The following is a 20,265-nucleotide window of genomic DNA, read 5'->3' as shown; positions in this document are numbered from 1 at the left end:
TATATATATCTTGTTGCAGGCCAAGGATGTGGTTGCAATGACCATTGCCCTCTTTGTCAATTTTTGATTTCGATTCAAAGAAGGGTCAGTATTTAAATCTGAAAAGTTTGATGTGATTAAAGGCAGTGATATGTTTCTAATCTTTTTTATTTTTTATTTTCTAATACCCTAGTTTCTAATTTTTGTTATTTTTTAATTTTAGGATTATTTACATTGTTAGGTGAATGCAATTTGCATCTAAGGGTATGGAGTCCCTCCACAGATAATAGAATTACAATCTCCTGTGATGCAGCATTGAAGTCTCACCCAAAGGATATGGCTGAGGATATAAGTTCAAGAGAAATCAAAACACTCAATTGGAGGGAGAGTCCTTAAGGGTTTGGACAACTTATTTAAGTTAGAAGAAATCTATGACCAACTTGCGTGTAGAGATTGACCTGGACGGGCTTCCAAATTTACTGAAGTTTGGAAAAAGAGAAAAAGATGTAGCGGCAAATCTAAGTTGGAGCTTTTTAAGCGACTTAAAGCAACAGTTGTAAGACCAAACAAGATTTCTTTTGGATCTGTCCAAGGTTCGGTGAATTTGGCGGCCCACCACTTGTCCCAAATTGGATGTTTCTATCAATTTCTTGATAAGAGAGGTGATCAGAATGTAAAAGTTTGGGTTTTTAGGAAGGATTTGAAGAGCGTAGCTCCCTACAAGATCAAAGTTTTGAAGGACCTCACAAGTTATGTGGAAGTGGATATTGCTGAGGACATTGCTCCAAGAGAGCTGAAAGTGATTTTATTTCTAGACTTTTGCAAGTGGCATTTAAATTTAGTCCATGTAATTGAGGACATTTCTCAAGGACTTTCTTCTCAATTACATGGACTGGATTCAAATGCCGCTTGTGAAGGTCTAGAGCTAAAATTACTTTCAGTTCTCTTGGAGCAGTATGTTCAACAATATCCACCTCCACATAACTTGTGCGGTCCTTCTGAACTTTGATCTTGCAAGGAGCTACGCTCTTCAAATCCTTCCTAAACACCCAAACTTTTACATTCTGATCACCTCTTTGGTCAAGAAATTGGTAGAAACATCCAATTTGTGACAAGTGGTGAGCCACCAAATTCACTGAACCTTGGACAAATTCAAAAGAAATCTTGGTTTGGTCTTACAATTGTTGCTTTAAAGTCACTTAAAAAGCCCCATCGGGCAGTTTTGAGCATGATTTTGTTGAAGAAGAGAAGGCAACTGAGCTGAAAGAGCTATCTGCTGAGCTTTTGGCTGAAGCACCTACGAAATCAGAACATGGAAATATAGTGTGGAAGGCAAAGGTAAATCATTTTTAAAATTATAATTATAAAACAATATTTGTTTCAATGGAAGACAATGCATTTTAAAATTATAAAACTATACTCTTTTCAATTAAAGACATGCACTGTGCAGTGGACAATTTATTCCATTGATGCTGTTAAGGTTCTGCCAGCTTTTGGAATCAGTAATAACTGGCCACATAATAATTATATTGTATGAGGAAGTCGTAAGCCCATAAATTGGTTGTTTTTCATATTCTTGGGCATTGTGGATTTATTGCTACTTGCTGGTGATTAACTAATTGCGCTCTTAAATCATATGAGAACCGTTTGCTACTTTATGATGAAAATGTTAAAGCATGGTTTGCTACTCAATAAATTTATCTCAAGGAAAAAAAAATTATCATGAGGTCTCTTACAAGATAGGTTGTCATGAATTCTCCCCCCTTAGCAAAGATTTTGCATGACTTATAATAGATTGGGGCAAGGTTAGCCCCATGGGGTGGTACAGTTCTGGGTATCATGCTTCATGAACCGGTGGTCACTAGTTCAATTCCCCTTCTCTTCTCACTTGGGGCAAAAACTCACTAATGAACTAGAAAAGAAGAAACAATTTGGGGTGAAGTAAAACATTCAAAGCTCTTGTGCTTCATCCCCTGTGCGGGATTGATAAAAATTTTGATCTTTCTTAATCAAAATGTATTTATTAGATTTACTAATTTTGACTAAGAGTGCATGGTTTTGTGGGTCCATTTAAGCATTTATTTTGCTGAAATTCTATCAGTGGAATGCACAGTTAAGTTTTACATGTTCAGGATCCCCAGAAGTGTGGGAGAGCCCATAGGAAGAGGGATGAGGGTCCCCTTATTATATGTTTTATCATGATGGATCCGTTATTATGTGCTTTGTCACCATTTGATTATTTTAAAGCTGCTGTTGGATGATGAATTGTATTAAAGTTTGTTATGATTAATTAAGGTTTCTTTGTCTTCTTGGTTCAGTGATTTTGATGAGCGGACTTAGCAAGAATGCTCTGGAGGAGTTGTCGTTTGAAAAAAGTTCTGATGATCGCATGCCCCACATTTGCAATATTTCCGGTTTGCCTTGCTTAAAAAGGACCAGTCTTTCATAACACTTGGTGGTCAATGGAATCCTGCTGATGGTGTTGACCCATCAGTTGATGATACCTCTTTAATTCAAACAGTCCATAGGTTTGTGCTGTTGGAAATTTGTTGTAGAGGATATCTAGAAATTATGTTCTTCAAATGACCTGATGTTATTTTTACTTTGTGGATATGCAAAAGATGTCACTCAACTTGATTTGCAGAACTGCTGTCATTGGAATTGTTTTCTTAAGGTAGAACTTTCTTTTGATGATTGTTACATTTATTAGGACCTCTTCAGTTACTATGAATTTTTGTTACAACAGTGAACATACTCGTTGTGGCTTTTATAGCTTATTTCAATAGGCCTTTTGGGTTATCTAAGGTGGCTGACATTGATATGAATTTCTTCAAGGCTTCTGCTTTATGTTTGATTTTTTTTTTTTCTTTATTGAGATCTTAGTTTTATGAATTAGAAGATGATTTAGTTGTTAAAATATACACTAAATCATTAAATTAGCCTTTGTCTATTTCCACTAACAAGTAATGATAGAGATATTTCCCCAAACATTACATTTTTACATCTATATTTTTGGCTACTTCCATAAAATATTTGTACCCACTGTACAAAGTTTCCACTTTTATGGGGTCTGGAAGAGGTGATTCATTGGTAGCTTATCCCCATTTTTTTGGAGTCTTGGCTTCTTCAATATGTAATAATTTACCGTACAGGTTCAGGCTCCTTGTTTATAACTTTTTAGGTATCATCTTTGTTGACCAAAAAAAAGAAAAAGTGTTTTTCTTTGGTTGTGATGCAGATGACACCATGCAATATGTAGTGTTTTTGCACTCTTTTGATGTTTCTGGGTTGTATTTAGAGATTTTGTTTTTGGTTACGTGCGTGTGTTTACTGGATCCAGAAATTTAATTTTTAATTCTACTAGGTGTTTGCAGATACACTGACAGACTTGGCAAGGACGGACTTTTTAGCCATAAGGAGGTCACTGTACTATTTGTTCCAGATTTTTCTGAATGTCTCCCTTCTTTGGATGCATGGAGAGACCAATGGGCAATGGCTTGCTCACAAGAAGGCTGTTGCAGAGAGGGAGCGCCAACTTTCTTTGAAAAAAGAGGTTTGTAGTTATATTGTTTGAAACTTTTTTTTATTGGTTTTACTTATGCTCAGGTTCATTGCTAAAAGACATCTAATTTATACACTGGCTGAGACAAACACAAAATATGTGCATGCAGTCATGCACATATGTAGATACATGGACAGATGTCTGTTCTGAGATTGAGTGCAGATCAAATTCAGTCGTTGAAAACATTGTTACTCATGCATTTTGAGTGCTTTGCTTGTAGTCAATTCCAATAAACAGATTTTTGAATAGGAAATTTGAGTGTGGAGCTGTATTCGTAGAAATCAACCTGAAAAGAACTCGATATCTGGCTCTCGTGATAGGGGCATGTAATTGAAAAGTGGGTTGGTCAAAACATATTTAGATTCTGGACACAATGTTGCCGAATTCACCCCATTAAAGTCTTAATACCAATTACATGGAGATATATATTATTTAACATTCTGGCTCTATTTAGAGCAACATTGGTGCTCAATGTTTGGCAATCATGTCTATTCTTGCCTAGGTCTTTTGGATTTGTTGCTTTCTTCTTACTTATATAATGCTGTATTGTTGTCAGAGGTCTAGTGAGAAGAAAGATGGGCTGAAAGGTAAATTGTTGTGCATGGTCTCATTTTATTTGATATCTCTTTTCTTCTTATGTTAGTCATCAGTGATCAAATTGATTTCATTTTTTTGGGGGGTTGTAATTTAGGTAAGGAAAAGGATTCCTCGAAAGATGTCAAAAGACTAGACAAATCGGAAAAAAAGAAAAGAGTCCACATCCTCTGGACAAGCAGAAGATTTTAACAAAAAGGAGAAAAATGGAAATGGTCTGAAAGGAATTACTACAGCTGAAGCAAAGGGTGATTGGATGAGAAGGATAATGGACTGAAGAATGTAAACTCAGAGATACCTGATCAACAGGATAAATCAGTTGCTACCACTAAAACATTTGTAAGAAAAAAGGTGGTAAAAAGGTTCCAGCAGGAAAAATTGTTCAAAAGGTACTGAAGATAAACCAAAGGATAATTCAGATCCAACCAGTGCTGCAGTTGTGGAAGGTACCAGTGTATAAACAACTGTGGAGAAAAAAATAATTAAGAGGATAGCCAAAAAAAGGTCTCTGGTTTGGAATCCAGTGATGGGGTTTCTGGACCTAAGAAAGACGCTGATGGGGATGAAATAAAGGTAGTTCAGGCAGTGCATGAAACCAAAAACAGAGGCAAGCAGCAGATGCTGAAAATCTGGTCAGTGAAGTCAAAAGATCTGAAAAGAAAACAGTTCCCAAGACCGACTCCAAAACAGTTGCCACTAAGAAGCAAGGAGATGGCAATTCAAGCAAAACAGAGATAAAGGCTGACAAAGATGATAAGGACGATGAAAGAAAAACTGGTGAGAAAAGTGGCATGGTGCCTAAAGTGGAGACTGATGCTGACAAGAAGAAAGTTCCTCAAAATGATGGCAAGAAGGGAAAATTAAAAGCTGGGGATAAATCTAAAGATGAGAAAGTGAGAAAAGACAATGATGGAAAAGATGACTCTAGAAGCAAATCAAATAAAGATTTGAAAGAAAAGAGAGCCTGAAGAACCTCCTCGACACCCTGGATTGATTTTACAAACCAAATAGAGCAAGGAATCCAAAGTAGGTTTTTGCCATCCTACACAGCATTATATTCTACATGTTAATCAAATTTATTTCACCCCATCTAATGTAACTTGTTTGTACTCCTTGTCTAACTATGAATCTTTTATTACAGCTTCGTTTATTATCACATTCACCGGATTCATTCCTGGATTATACTGACAAGGACATCCAAGAATCAACATTTGAGGTGTGTTCTGCTTCATCCACTTCTTTTATATGCTCTCTCTCTCTCTCTCTCTCTCTCTCTCTCTCTCTCTCTCTCACTCTGTGTGTGTGTGTGTGTGTGAGCTTGTATAACTAGAAAGATCATGTTTCTTGCAGTTGTCATTATTTGCTGAATCGTTGTATGAAATGCTTCAATATCAGATGGGTAGTCGTATTTTAACATTTCTACAGGTTTGCTGTGGACTATGTCAATATGCACAATACTTGCTTCCTTTCTTGAGGCATCCTCATTTACATGCTTATTTTTTGGGTGAGAGCATGTGCAGAAACTACGTCTAAAATTTGTGACAAAAACATAAGAGGCAACGGGATGAAATTCAAGAAAAGGAAAGGGATAAAAAATCACCAGTGAAGTGAGCAAAGACCAGTGATCTCCCTGTGAAAGAGCAAGATAACAAGTCTGAAACGTTGAACACAGCTCAACCAGATGAAGACAAAACCAAGGTCCATGAGGAGGATAAAACTGTTGATCATGTTGATGAGGTGAAGATTTGAGGTTGATCATCTATGTGTACTCTCTCTCTCTCTCTCTCTCTCTCATATGCGTGATATCATGATGATTAGTGTGGTAAGGAGTAACTGTTGTCTTTCTAGTTGAAGATATGAGGTTGATCATCCACAACTTGGGGAAGTTCCTCTCACACAGGGATGTGAAGGTGAAAAAATCTGTTATTCAATTACTGTTCCATATTTGATTATTTTTTGGTTGTCTGTATTTTTTATTGTTGATATTTTTGTGTTGATTGTTTGGTAGCTAATGTATCTCATGTATCAGGAACTTGTGCAAAGTGCATTGTTAGAGAGCAACACCAGCAAGGATGACCGCATTCTTTACAATAAGCTGGTGAGAATGTCTGTTATTTGAGATTGGCAGGGTCTTCATGTTTTCTTGAAAATGAATTTCAGTATGACATTGCCTTATTATGGCCCTTGAAAGGGGACAGATTCTTAACAGTGTTTTGGTTTGCAATTGGATTGTTGTCCTCTGGTTGATTTCTTTTAATGCCTGTCAAAAAGTTTTCAATACGCTAAGTATTGTGCCAGTTGAGCTACATGACTCTTGGCAAATCAAAATCATTATTTTGAAGATAAGTGATTTATAATTTTTTAGATTATGCTAATTTCATCAACTTTTGATTAAAAAAAAAAATCAACAATTAATTATTTCAATTTAGTATTTTTGTGTCGCTCTTTCTATCGACCTCTCTGGCTGAATCTATGTATGTATCTCATCAATTCTACAAATCCACCAATGTTGTGTATGTCACCAAACAAGTCACGAAAAATATTTAATGTGTTCTAGAGAAAAGATGGTTGAAGGTGGTTGTGTGAAAATTTTCTACTTTCGAGTGTTGCAATGTTTTTTCAAAATACAGAGATGTCATACGTATCTGGTACGAAGAAAGGAAGTCCGAAACTCTCTTTACTGTTGCGACCTCAAAACTAGAGAGAACTGAGGGTGCCTGTGGATTTGAAAGCACAAGTTTTCTATTATTATTATTATTAAATTTGAAGGAAACTTTTTTCAGAACCGAAAATATCCAAATATTTCAATCATAGTAAGAAAAAAAAAATTTCTAACCAATTCCATTAAAATGGTAATTATATTAGTTTTAAAATAATTTTTTTCAAAAAATAATTAATTATTAAAAAAAAAAACTTTTACAGTGGATTTTTGGTACGTGCACACACCAAAACAAGAGTACATTTCCTTTTAAAACAAGAAATTGTCTCAAATCTGTCCTCCAAACGCCAACAAGTCTGTTTGATCGCTGTAGTATGAAAACAAGTCTATTTTCTCTATCTCACACACACGGCCCTTCTTTCTTTGCGAATTTTTGGAAGATTTTTTTTATGGTTTTTGACTATTACGAAAAGTAGGGGTGTCAACGTGACTAGAAGGTATTTCGGTCATCTCTAGAAATAAGCAAACTATAAATACCTTCATACTTTCATGTATATAATAATATCCGCATTGTGATTTATTAGCATTAGATAACAAAACATTACTTCATAATTTTATCTTTATGGAATAACTTTAGATATAAGCTGAAGACTGAATTCAAATTTATAGCTATTTGCTGAACATCCCGACATTTATTAATCTTCCTCCTTAACACCAGTAAGTATTAAGAAAGTAAGCAAAGTAGCTTCTCTAAAATCATGGTCCCTTATTATTTTGGTTTTGAGTAACATGCGCCAAATTACATCTTAGTATAGGGGATGTTACAACTTACAAGCTTACCATTTTTCCTCCAAAATATACTGTATTGTTCCATGTTTCTCTTCTTTGCACAAGATAGCAAATTCAACCAAATCCCATTTTGTCAAAATTAAAATTTTAAAATAATATATTTAAGCTATTAATAATGGCAAAATCATCCCAACCCAAGCCTTAAAAAAATTAGAATTCAATCCAACTTATCTATCCCCAAAAATACCAACTCAAAAAATCGGGTTGGATTGAACTGAGTTAAATATGTCAAGTTAGTATGTTGAATGTAGCATTCCTAAAGAGATTGCACACAATTTGAGAGTTGAGACTCATCCTCCAGCGGGCCTTAGTCGCTAATAGAAATAATATGTGACAGCATTAGCAATTCCTCTCATTGGTGATCCACCATTCTCCCATCCAATGTTTGTTTAACTTTCTCCTTTAATAGTTTGTTAATGTATGCTTAAGTTCAGGCTCCTGCTCTCCTTTGCGTTCCACCTAACATAACACTCATGGATTGCATGCAAGGCAAAATACCATTGAATGAGGTATTAAGCTCTCCATCTACTACCAAAAATTAGAAAGCTCTCCAGCTACCAATTATATAATTTCAAACGGTTGTCAGTTGTGTATAGGTTTTTCAAGTTATGTTGGGTTGTTGTTTACATTCATTGAGGTGTTGGACATTGGCCCTTTTCTAATTTCTAATGAGAGCTTCTAATACAATTGAGGGTCCCCGTTTGCAAACTTAATTAAATTAAAATGGTCGATGAATATTTATTATTTTTAGCTTTGACAATCACTATTGAACTACATCAACTCTCAACTCTCAACCATATACTTTTTCATCAACTTAAATATGTTGAGTCAACTCAATACAAGGAAATGATTGGCAATAATATTGAAAATTGCAATATAGCTTAAATTACAAAGACTACACACATTTTTCTTTATAATCTGCAATCCTTTCCCACTAGCTTGCTTCAAAGAAATGTCAAAAGTCAAAAAGAAAAAAAAGTTTAGGTAAATTACATTTTAAAGTAGGTGATTTCAATTTTTTTACAAGTAAGTGATTTCAAATTAAACCTTTTAATTTTAAGAATTTCAAATTTTAAGACTATTATAAACTAAATCGTTTAGTTCTTTAATTGAGCCTACATTATTTAACCCCTAATCAAACTCAGCAAAAATTCTAAATCAAATTTGAAAAGTTTAAAACTTACATGGACACAATCTTAAAAGTTCATATTATTATTTGAAACTTGAAAAGTTAAAAAGTTGAACTAAGGTATTGTTTGATTCAAAGAATTTAAAATCTAAATATGCCCACGTTTTATTTGATTAGGAATACAACATGGTCCTACAAATATAGAGAAAGTCTATAAATAAAACATTTTTGTCGTTTTTTGCCATAATTTTAAGTAATACAAAGGGGAAAAAATCTATGAAAAACAATCACTCATGGCTAAATATTGTTGCAAAAACACACAAAATGCACTAAAATCATTACTTGAAGGCACGATTTTCAAGTATACGAATGTGTAAAACATTGTATTTATAACAAACACCACTCATGTGCCTCATTTTTGTTGTATTAGTTATTCAAAATAGCAATTTGGCAATTTAACATCATCATTGTGAATGCTCTTATCAAGTCACGATTTTTAAATGTATGAATGTGTAAAACATTGTATTTATAACAAATACTACTCATGACTTGCAACCTCATTTTTGTTGTATTAGTTGTTTAAAATAGCAATTTGGCATCCTAACTGTGAATGATCTTATCAATCACGGTAAATGCTCTCATTTTTGTTGTAGCAAATGGTGTGTCTTTAGTTTAATTTGAAATCTTCCCATGTGCTTAAATTTTTTTACTCACTAGCCAATCACATTCTCTTGGTGACCTAGTAATATCCACCTCGGGTGAGCTTATCATAGCTAAATAAGTTGGTCTGTTACAATTTACAAGTCACATCGTTGTTTATTCACTAAAGCAAAATGAAGCCTTTTCCATGGCTTCTGTTCTGTCTTTGAAACCTCTGTAATTTGTCGTTCTCTTTTCTAACAACTAGCAAAACCTTTTCATCCAATTCTCAAAACCCTCTTTCCCTCACACAAATTCAAGCAAAACCCAATTTTTTTATCGGGAAAACTCGCAAGAAAATCACTTACTTTCCCTGAAAAAAAGCTTCCTCATACCCTAATGGGAAAGGGATTGCTTGACCTTGAAAAGCACTTTGCTTTCTATGGTGCTTATCATAGCAACCGAATAAACATAGCCATCCATATGGTGTTTGTTTGGCCAATCTTTTTCACAGCTCTTCTTATGCTTTATTTCACGCCCTCTCTGTTCAGCCTCCCCCACTTGGAGGTTTTTCTGTTTGGGACTCATTTTGTTCTGGTTCTGAATTTTGGGTTCTTGTTAGCTTTGATCTATTCTGTGTTTTACTTCTGTTTGGATGTGAAAGCTGGGTCCTTGGCTGCTCTGCTCTGTGCTATTTGTTGGGTTGCTAGCAGTTTCATTGCAAGTAGACTCGGGTTTTCACTAGCTTGGAAGGTACAATTCTTAGTTTATTATTAGTTTGTTGTTCATAAATCTACTATGGCTTCCCTTTTGTATTTGAAATTTAAAGGGTATTTTGTTTATATGATTATTAATTGTTTTGTTATGGGAGAGTTATGAGTTTGTTAATGCTTGGAGTCATTGGAAATAATTTGTGGTTGCCGCAGTAGATAGCTTACATGTGGTTTAGAATTTGGATAATCTGTGGTGTTTTGCATAAGGGAATCCTTTTTGTTTTGGGAAAATTTGTAGTAATTTTCAGGATTCTGAATGAAGAACATTTTTTCATGTTATAGCACTAACATAAGAAGCACAAGACACTCCAAAATTCCTGAGTGACCTTGTAGAACAAGGACACGCCGGGGACACACACATGCGTGTCCTTACTGAGTCAAGAAGAAAAAATATAACTTTTTCTTTTAAAAATTCCTTTGATTTTAGATATGTTTTTAAAGATTCTGATAGTTGTTATTTATTTTAAAAACTTAGAATTAACATAATATATACATAACGATATATTGATTAATGTCGTATCATACTAATTTTTCAAGAATTGCAGTGTCACCATGTCCCATATGGTGTTGCATCCATGTACATGTCCATGCTTCTTACGCACTAACTTGCTTGTTTTAATATTTTGCAATTGAGCCGGTGTTTCTGTTGTCATTTGGCCACTATGACAGTAAAAAACCACTCTTTTGTTTGCCCTTACTGTGCTGAATTAGTATTCAGTTTTGTTTATTACTGAATTTCGTTGGGAATTAATAGAGTTTAGGATCATTTTCATTTTCTGAAGGAATATGTGTTATTGGATGAATGGTTTTTGGTTCTATGTTGTGCTAGGAATGTACTAACTATATTTTGATGAAACAAAAAGCGATTTAGCATCTTATTTTTTTTTTGTTGCTTCATTGTTTTCTTGGCAGCCTTATTCTATGCTGAGATGAATGATATTCTGTTCTACTGCCATATTCACATTAGACTCGTAATCGAGATTATGTAATGCTAGAAATGCTAGAGCAGTTCTGCTTTGCATTCTTGTTCCTGTTGCATATTATGATATAATTCCTTATTCTGTCTTTTCTTAGTTGTTTCTTTGAGGGATATATTGTCTTCCATTTTGTTTCCTTTTATTTTACAAGAATAGTTAAGGAGAAGAATTTTTATCAAGTGAGGATGGCTTGTCGTGCATTACACATAATTTGTCAAAATAAGCCCATTCATAACTAGCAAAGAAAATTTATTTTTATTTAAATTTTTATTTTTATTTTTTCTCATATACTTATTCTTAGGCTTGCAGAATCAGGGTCCCACTTTATGAATTGTAACAGGTCCTGCTTGAGGTTGTTTTACATTTTTTAAGCTATTGCCAGCTCAGTTGTAATGTAGCTATATGAGGAAGGAACATAATCTCTGATTTTTACAAGGGACCCCATTCAAAAAAAAAAAATCACTGAAAGTTTTGAGTTTTCTGTAATAGGTCTTTTTAATTGTTATATGAAAACATTACAAGATGAATAAGTAAGAAATATGGGGTACTCATATTTAGATCTGTTGACTCCTTTGTCTTTTTCTGTTTATTATCTGGCGCTAGTAATTTTAAGAGTTTAAGATGTAGCTATCTGAGGAAGGAGCATAATCTTTGCTTGTTACAAGGAGCCCAGTAGTTTTTTTTTTTTTTTTAAAAAAAAAAACAGAAAGCTTTCTGTAATTGGTCTTTTTAATTGTTATATTAAAAAAACTGCTAGATGAATAAGTAAAAAATGTGGGGAGTACTTCATATTTAGATTTATACACTCCTTTCCAGCAAAAAAAAAAAAAAAGGATTTATTGATTCCTTTGTCTTTATTTGTTTATTGATATATACTCATAATATAAAGTTTATAGCTCCAAAGACACCTCCTTGGAATCATCTCCTTCCATTTCCATCCTTTGACAGTGACGCACTGCATTATTACAACATGGCTCCAATACGCTTGTTCACAACATGAAAGGAACTCATAAGTGTATTGACAAATAAAAGCCTATCACATTTTACGTCTTGATGCATTTTGGGAAGAAAACTAATACATTATGGGCTAGACAATATTAGGAATGCAAGCATTATAAGGTTAAGGCATCAGAAGTTTGTACTTGAATTACTGTTAAAGGTGCCCTTGGTCTCTGGTTTATTTAGGAGAATGAAAGTGAATGATGTGTGAAACCCACCCAGCTATGCTTCTATGAGGGAGAATGATTTCAAGAAAAGAGTGCATTGATGCTGAATGAGGCTCTTTTATGTTTGGACAATTAAGTCTTACGGGATGGAGATGGGGGCATATTGCTTTAACTTTAACCATTTTCACAGAACATTAGTCTTGAGAAAATTAAAAATCAAAGGGATGCTACTTCCCTAGTTCCCTTCATAGTTTAGAGTCATAAAATCTTGGGTTAAGATATGTGGATCTTCTTTGATTACAAAGAATAATGGTTGCATGACTGTTTTGGATCATACGACTACTTTTGTTTTGGTGAGAAGTTTTTTGCTTATAATACACTTATTTCTATGAAATAAAGCTGTTGCTCGCTTTAGCACCAATTTCCTGTACTTCCAAGTTTTTACTAATGCGCTTTTTTCTTCTTGATAGTATAAATTATTTAAGGGATTTTCATTTTATCTCATTTAATTTCAACCACTACCAATTTATTTCCAGGTTGTACTGGTGGCTCAGATATTATGTTGGACTGTACAGTTTATTGGCCATGGGATCTTCGAGGTAACTAATTTTTTTGTTTGCAACATGGTTAATGACCTGTCAGACTGATTATTCCTTAAACTTAATCATGTTCTGCAGGGACGAGCACCAGCTCTTTTGGATAACCTTGTTCAAGCCTTTATAATGGCTCCCTTCTTTGTGCTGCTGGAGGTACATAATTTTATTTTAATTAGCAGGATTCCTTTACCATTTCAGACTATGCTTTATAACTGGTATTTTAAATTGCTTCAGGCTCTTCAGACCTTCTTTGGTTATGAGCCATACTCAGGTTTTCACGCAATAGTGCGAGCAAAGATAGAAGCTGAAATCAATGAATGGCAAGACCAGAAGCAGAAATTAATTTCTTAGTTTCTGCTGTTTGTCTTCATCAAGATCAGGTTTCACCATAGTTCCCGTGAATATAAATAAGCGAACTATAAATACTGTAATACTTCCATGTGTATAATATTATTAGCATTAGATCAGATTACTTCATGATTTTATCTTTATGGAACAACTTCAGATTTAAGCTGAAGAAAGAATTCAAATTTATAGCTATTTTCTGAACATCCCAACATTTATCAACCTTCCTCCTTAACACCCATAGTATTAAGAAAGCAAGCAAAGTAGCCCCTCTAAAATCAAGGTCCTTTATTATTTTGGTTTTAAATCACATGCGCCAGATTACTCCTTAGTTTAGTGGATACTACAAGCTTACCCTTTTCCCCCAAAATATAGTGCATTGTTCCATATTTCTCTTCTTTGCACAAGATAGTTAGCAATTTTTTTTCTGTTTTAGCCTTCAAACGGTTAATAAACTGTCCAGCCCTTGCGTTACAATCTGATGCTAATTGCATGACAGAAGAACAGCAACTAGGGCATCTTAAGAACGTCTTGCTATGGTAAGCTTCAAGCCATGCGCCATTGATAGTATTGTCATCATCCTGTACTTCACTGGATGACCTGGCACCAAACTGAATTTGTAGAACCTACACAAAATGGCTAGTGCCATCTTCATTTGGAGATATGCAGAGTCCTTCCCAAGGCATATCCTTGGCCCAGCCTGAAGGACACAGAAAACAAGAACCATGAAACACCTCAATGTCCAGCAAATTCCCAAACACAAAACCTTGGTAAATAAAGCTTCAAATACTTACCTGAAATGCAGTGAACTTGAATGGAGATGCATTTTGGAAGAATCCATCTTTGAGCCACCTCTCAGGTTTGAATGAAGTTGCATCTGGGCCCCAGTTGTATTCCATTCTACCCATTGAGTAGGGAACGTAAGTTACCATGCCTCCTGCTCTTACTTTGGTTCCATCCGGCAAGACATCATCTTTCAAAATGCCCTTGGGGTCCTATAAACAGAAAATTTTCATTCATTGAGTATGCTCTTGAAAGGAGCTTAGAGAAGTATAATTTATCTGAAAAGCAGGTCAATCTGCTTCATTCATGGATGAAAGTTGTAGTCCAGTATAGAACATGAACTTCTAAGTATTCCATTCTCCATAGGCTACATGCTTTGGTACCATAATGCAGCTTTGTCCATTCTGCCCTTGGGGAAGAGCTATGAATTAGACCATTTGGAGTAGCTATAGGTGGACATCAAAATGATTTTTCCTTTGGATTTGCTTCTCTCTCTTCAGCACACTCCAATCATTTTAACATGCAGAAGAGTTACTGAACAGGAGAAGCAATGTCCTATTCAAGTCATCTGTTATGTCAACTATTCTTGTTTTATGGATAAAAGATGGAATTTAAACTGACTTACTTTCCCTGTAGAATGTTTCATAGCATGCACCAATTGAATGGAAAAAAAGAGGCCAAACCTGAGGGACTGCTGGGTACAAACGAAGGGTCTCTGTGATCACTGCATGCAAATAATATAACCTCCCCAGAGAATCATAATTCAAGAGTCCTGCAAATTGTGTTACTCTTTGATTGAATGATTCAGAGTCCTCAGTGTCACACTGAACCAATGATACATTCTCTTCTTTTGCTTGTTCTTTTTCAAAAGTTTTGAGCTCCAAGTAAAGCTTCTCAGCTACATCAGCATGGGTCATTATCATGTATGTAGCCCATGAGAGAGTAGTTGCTGTTGTGTCACGGCCAGCAATCACAAAATTCAGGACAACATCTCTGAGATTCTTGTCTGTTGAATTGCTTTCCATGTCTTCACTTAATTCAATAAATCTTGACAATATATCATGCTTCATCTGAAATTTTTATGGTGAAATTTTTTTTCTTAATAGTGAATTTGTACCTTTCAGTAATGCTAGAGAAACAAGCTTTAGAAAAAACATAAGGAGTTTCTATCATGTTACCATGCTTTTTCTGCCACTCTCTCGAGCTTCTACTATTTCTGCTTTCCTTCTCCGAATAACTGAGTAGGTGAAGTCATCAATGATTTTAATGCACTTATCAAGTAAAGCTTCTCTGCCCACATTCAGAAATTTCTTTATTTTCCACAGCGGATCAATGAACCGAAGTGTCACTATGATGTTTGCGTTGTCAAAAGACTGAGCAAAGTGATTATCTGGTAAATTAGGAGCCAAAGTCCCAATTTCCACTCCAAATCCCACCTTACATATAGAGTCCAAAGTCATCCTCATCAACAAATCCTAGAAAAGAAATTTTTAATACTTATTAAGACATGGCAGTAGTAAAGTGAGGAGCTTTTGAAAAAAAGAATTTTAAGTCATTTCATTATGTTTTTGCAGTAAGCAGAATTTATTTCCATGGTGCCTTGACTACCCTCTAACTTCTATGATTATCCAGCATTTAGGAATTCAAAGAGGTTTTGAAGTGACCTGCATTTCTACTTCTTGGTTGTGGAAAGAGGCTTCACTTAGAATGGCAGAGAGCTTCAGACTATATTCTCTGAACACTGTAGTGCTGAAATCTCTTAAGTTCTTGGAAGCAAACTCAAAGCTTGCAGTCTTCCTTTGTTTCCTCCAAAGCTCACCATCTGCATTGAAAATCCCATCTCCAAGCAGCACTTCCATATACGAATGATACACTACACCCTTCAGTCAGAATTACACTCACATATCAAAGGCATAAAAAATTACAGAAGATAAACAGAAAGCATGTAGTCCAAGCCTTGCATTTAACCAGAGACTGTTCCATGATGTTGATGCATATTACCTGATAAACCTATATTTGTCTTGAAGTTAACTGCACATACAGTTTATCGATAAGCATTGTAACAATAACAACCAAGCTCTAGTACCCATTGGCAGCGCTGTGGGAAGTAGTGCTTAAACGGTAGAGTTTTTGTGATATGGTGCTTTAACTTCAACTTTGTAGTGTTTTGAATATTTGGCAAATTACAATGAATATTGCTTCAAAGTTCTGGATTTTAAAGCATGAACAATAAATTATAGAGTTTTTTCCTAAAATTTCAAAATTTTCAGCTTCAAGTGCTTTGTAGCACAAAAACAGCTTTTTATGGCTCAGTTCAACATGGAGCCAAACAGACTCAAATAGTCACAAAATTGAGGTCAGCTATGAATCTTTAACAAACTAGTTAAAGCAGTGCGTAATATATATCTCCTACCATTCCACGATTGTAAAAGCAAATAGCTACATCAATAACAATGACATTTTGAATGAATATCATTATCCTTTACCTTCGGATAATTGGCAAAGTTGGTCTTAAGGACATGTTCTACATTTGCAGGATCTGCAATGTAAGTATATGTTGTGAATGGCATTGGGACCACGGCAGTTTTTGATTCAGACAGGTACTCGACAAGCCAATCGTGCATTCTGTCAAAGTTAATTAGTTGTTCTATTGCTGCCCCCACTAGTGGCCATGTTTTGGGGCCTTTCTTGTACCTTTGGCTCAATCTATGGATAAATATCCATGTCAAAATCACGCAAGCTATCATCCACAAATCCATGCTTTATCTACCTGTGGAAGCAACAAATTAATGATAGATTCTTTTTCTTCTCCAATTTCAAATGAAAATTGAAGGCTAATAAAGAGCATCTACCTATGTTTGACAAAGAGAGCTTAGATGGGGTTGTTCTTTATAATGACTATGGTATAAGGAGTGGTTAAAATGTCGGTAAGCAGTGTGACTTATGATTAGCAATGAGATAGCTATACTTTGTCAACAATCTTTTTACACTTTAGGGTGATTGAAGATAAAAAAATATTTCACCCTCTTTGTGTTCTTGACCTAACTTGCCCCATTTGTAGTTTGTAAATATTGAAGTATGCAGTTGGAGCAAGTGAACAACACAGAAATTTCACATGAATTCAAGTAACAAAAGGGGTCCATGAGACCCATCACGTAGTCAATAAGTTAGCAATGGTTTTAAAAAAATGAAAATAAAGATTAGAGAAAGAGTGTTTCATTAAATTGAGCAGAGACTAAAACTAATTCATATAGAATTCGTTCTTGCTGATGGAAGTGCATTGATTTATTATTATGATAATCTATTAGGGTCTGAATTGTCTTCATCAATCCCAACGGCATTCCAAACCCATGCACGCGTGCGCCGAAGTACTAGGCTCATCATCCAACTTGCTTCCCATGTACTCAAGCAATCAAAAACAATATACAGATCCAATCATAAACAAAAACACAAACATATTCAATAAACAAAAACAATATATACATTCTATATATATATATATGTAATATGGAATTTAAAAAATAATTAAATAACTCATAAACTAGATATGTGAAGAATGAACGATGCACTTACACACTGTTCAAAAATAAAAATAAATATGTAACAGACATATGCCTAGCTAAGCCTAACTTAATATCCAATCCATTAGTATATAAACTCATATATTATCTCTTTCATTTTCTATATGGGACTTAAAAAAATTTACCACTTTAATACCATATTCAAGTAGACACATTAGAAGTCAATTTTTTAATCACTCCATAATATTTCTCTAACAGCCGGGCTAAACTTTTGTCTATGTGTGAATCAAATTAAAATAATTCCAAGCTATAGTCAAAGCAATAAATCATGCAAGTACACACCAATTTCGTGGAGGGAAAGCAAAAATACAAGGTAAATTTGATCAATATATTAGAATAAAATAAATATTACAACACTCAAATATATGTCCAAAACTTTAGTTCACAATAAATTGCAAAAATGCAAAAATATTATATTTATGAAATAATACAATCTTACTATAAAAAAACCAGTGGAACCAACAAGGCACCAAGGTCCAAGATCTCTCCTATAGCTATTTCAACTTTTTTTTTAGTCATAGCAATCAAAATCCTTCTTTAAAGAAAACCCTTAATTTATCTCTCTTCGAGTATGTATATAGGACAAAAGGAAAAAAGAAAAAAGAAAAAAGAAAAAAGTCTCCTTTCTCTTTCATTTTTTTCTCACACGCCACAATGTATTTGTGGAATTCCATCTAACTTTTGCACAGCTTGCATTGAAAAGTATGAAATTCAACCCATACACACTTTCATATATGTGTATAACAAATCATCTTTTAAAGGTTTTCTTAATGGGTAAGGCTTTTGTCCAATGTTTCTGTGCATTTGATGGGATACTAAGTCAAAATGACCATTTTAATTAGAACTTGTGTCAATGTCACTTCCAATACATAAAGCATTATAGGTAAGCCAAACTCTTCATACTTCATGTAGGAGGAATAAAAAATATGTCACCAATTCAATGCAGATTTAGTTCATTTATAGAGTATATGGCGTATATAAAATATATGTAAGCACACTCTCACATAGGGATCGGTGCAATTATATAGGGATGGGTAACCCTACGCCAGGGGCGGCCTAACAAACTTTGAGGCCTAAGGCGATATATTTAAATAGGGCCTTTTTGTTATTAATTAAATAATATTTAACTAGTTTTCAATATCATAATTTTTATATAACAAAAATGCATTCTTTTTATCTTGTAATATGTTTTTTTTTTTTTTGGGTTAAAGAAATGCTAAAACTATAACAAATTTTACTAAAAAAAAGTACAAATGTTGTAGCAATGAATGTAATTAATGACACTTCAAGAAGATAATAAACAAGTATTTGAATGAATGATGTTAGAGATGTTATAAATTTTACAACATGATGCTTATAAAGATTTATCACGAAGTTATTTAAAAATGCATTAATAGGTTGTTGACGTCTACAAATCATATTAATTGTCACATCAATTTGTATAAAGGTTTTAAAGTAAAATTTATAGTATTTATAGTATTTTCCTATCTAAATTATTTCTTGTAATTAATGACACATATTTGTAAGCCCTATGTATTTAAAATTGTAATATTTCTAGCATTGCTCAATTCTTTAGTACTTCTTAAAAGTAGAAGAAAAATGTAAAATTAATTTTTTTTTCCTATATCCCAAAATATATATATATATATATATCTCAATTTTTGCCCCAAAATTTAGGGGTCTTTCTCTAATAGGAGCCATAGGTGATTGCCTAAGTGGCCTAAGCCTAGGGCCGGCCCTGCTCTACGCAAGAGTAGCATGATAATGGATTCACATTAGGTGCAATACTTAGGGTATTGCCCTAGGTATTGCACTGGGTGCAATACCTCCATTTTCTTCACAATTTTTTAAACTTTTTTAACTTTTTAACTTTAACATTTTAACTCTTTTTTATAATATTTTATTTAATGGCTGAGATTGAAAGTTGCTTTTTCAACTTTCAATCTCAGCCATTGATTAAGTATTGCGCCAGGTGCAATACCCTAGGAATTGCACCTAATGTGATTCCCATGATAATATGTACCGAAAACACGATAACCTAAATTAAATTGTGGGCTGCATCTCTAGGTGTGGTACACCTCATCACTTCCACACGGTTTTTTTGACCATCCTTGTCATGGCTGCGGTTATCTTTATGGATAAGTAACAACTTTATAGCTCAAGGACCAAAATAATTGAGGAAGTTGTTTGAAAAGATCCCATAAATTTGTCAAAGTATTCGGTGGCAATCCATGTCTTAAAAAACAATAAAATGGATGATTGTTCATATGCACAAGGAAACTGTTGGCTTTGTGAGTTGTGATTGATTCTATAGCATTGTTTCCACGAAATGCTTGCATTACATGACGATAGTATACAGGAGATGTTTGGTAAATTACAATGACAAATACTCAATCAGTATAAATAAATAAAATTATTTCTTAATTAGTCCCTTTCTATTTCCAAATTAGTGTATGCATCTTTCCATAACACAGTTATAAATGGAATAGATTAGTTTAATTTTGAAATAATTTTAAAATTGGTTTAGAAGTTAGAACCATATTCAATCAATGTTATGAAATGACATTATCTTGGATTGATAAAATCTAATAAACAATGTGCAATAAGGACCGCAATTTGAGGAGTTCATACTA

General features: G+C 34.1%; 2 protein-coding genes and 1 long non-coding RNA gene across 10 annotated transcripts; 2 read left to right on the top strand and 1 right to left on the bottom strand.

Annotated features, from left to right (window-relative positions):
- On the top strand, positions 1-6,392 carry LOC112005582 (uncharacterized). Of its 4 annotated transcripts, XR_010625853.1 has the most exons (11): positions 1-84; positions 203-1,317; positions 2,298-2,507; positions 2,601-2,653; positions 3,354-3,532; positions 4,098-4,128; positions 4,233-5,161; positions 5,277-5,351; positions 5,486-5,560; positions 5,656-6,045; positions 6,165-6,392. It is a non-coding gene; the product is annotated as an uncharacterized LOC112005582 (long non-coding RNA). The 4 variants fall into 4 exon arrangements; XR_010625855.1 differs by lacking the exon at positions 5,486-5,560; XR_010625854.1 differs by lacking the exon at positions 5,486-5,560 and having other exon boundaries at positions 5,561-6,045.
- A 3,189-nt stretch (positions 6,393-9,581) lies between these two features.
- Positions 9,582-16,917, top strand: LOC112005551 (2-hydroxy-palmitic acid dioxygenase MPO1). Of its 5 annotated transcripts, none has more exons than XM_065765576.1 (5): positions 9,582-10,164; positions 12,864-12,926; positions 13,005-13,076; positions 13,158-13,303; positions 16,588-16,917. In XM_065765576.1, exons 1-4 carry the CDS (start codon positions 9,811-9,813, stop codon positions 13,272-13,274), a joined length of 606 nt encoding a protein of 201 aa, XP_065621648.1. In that variant the 5' UTR covers positions 9,582-9,810; the 3' UTR covers positions 13,275-13,303; positions 16,588-16,917. The 5 variants fall into 5 exon arrangements, with proteins under 5 accessions (XP_065621648.1, XP_023893597.1, XP_023893598.1 ...); XM_024037829.2 differs by lacking the exon at positions 16,588-16,917 and adding an exon at positions 15,684-16,256; XM_024037830.2 differs by lacking the exon at positions 16,588-16,917 and adding an exon at positions 15,626-16,256.
- LOC112005550 (cytochrome P450 704B1) lies at positions 13,533-16,810 on the bottom strand. Its single transcript, XM_024037826.2, has 6 exons — positions 16,538-16,810; positions 15,716-15,931; positions 15,230-15,526; positions 14,735-15,121; positions 14,063-14,263; positions 13,533-13,968 (listed from the first exon to the last, which is right to left on the bottom strand). The coding sequence occupies exons 1-6, from the start codon at positions 16,808-16,810 to the stop codon at positions 13,789-13,791; spliced, it is 1,554 nt and encodes a 517-aa protein (XP_023893594.1). The 3' UTR covers positions 13,533-13,788.
- Positions 16,918-20,265: the final 3,348 nt, after the last annotated feature.

Source organism: Quercus suber, unplaced genomic scaffold, assembly GCF_002906115.3.
Source record: "Quercus suber isolate HL8 unplaced genomic scaffold, Cork oak 2.0 scaffold_641, whole genome shotgun sequence".
Lineage (NCBI taxonomy): Eukaryota > Viridiplantae > Streptophyta > Magnoliopsida > Fagales > Fagaceae > Quercus > Quercus suber.
The sequence above is the reverse complement of the archived record's forward strand: the minus strand, read 5'-3'. Positions and strand labels throughout refer to the sequence as shown.

Coding starts and splice junctions, on each gene's coding strand:
- LOC112005550 (XM_024037826.2), bottom strand. CDS start 16,810: ATGGATTTGTGGATGATAGCTTGCGTGATTTTGACATGGATATTTATC. Junction 15,932..16,537: donor ACTTTGCCAATTATCCGAAG/GTAAAGGATAAT, acceptor TTCTGACTGAAG/GGTGTAGTGTATCATTCGTA. Junction 14,264..14,734: donor TGTACCCAGCAGTCCCTCAG/GTTTGGCCTCTT, acceptor TTCTGTTTATAG/GACCCCAAGGGCATTTTGAA.
- LOC112005551 (XM_065765576.1), top strand. CDS start 9,811: ATGGGAAAGGGATTGCTTGACCTTGAAAAGCACTTTGCTTTCTATGGT. Junction 10,165..12,863: donor GGTTTTCACTAGCTTGGAAG/GTACAATTCTTA, acceptor ATTTATTTCCAG/GTTGTACTGGTGGCTCAGAT. Junction 13,077..13,157: donor CCTTCTTTGTGCTGCTGGAG/GTACATAATTTT, acceptor AAATTGCTTCAG/GCTCTTCAGACCTTCTTTGG.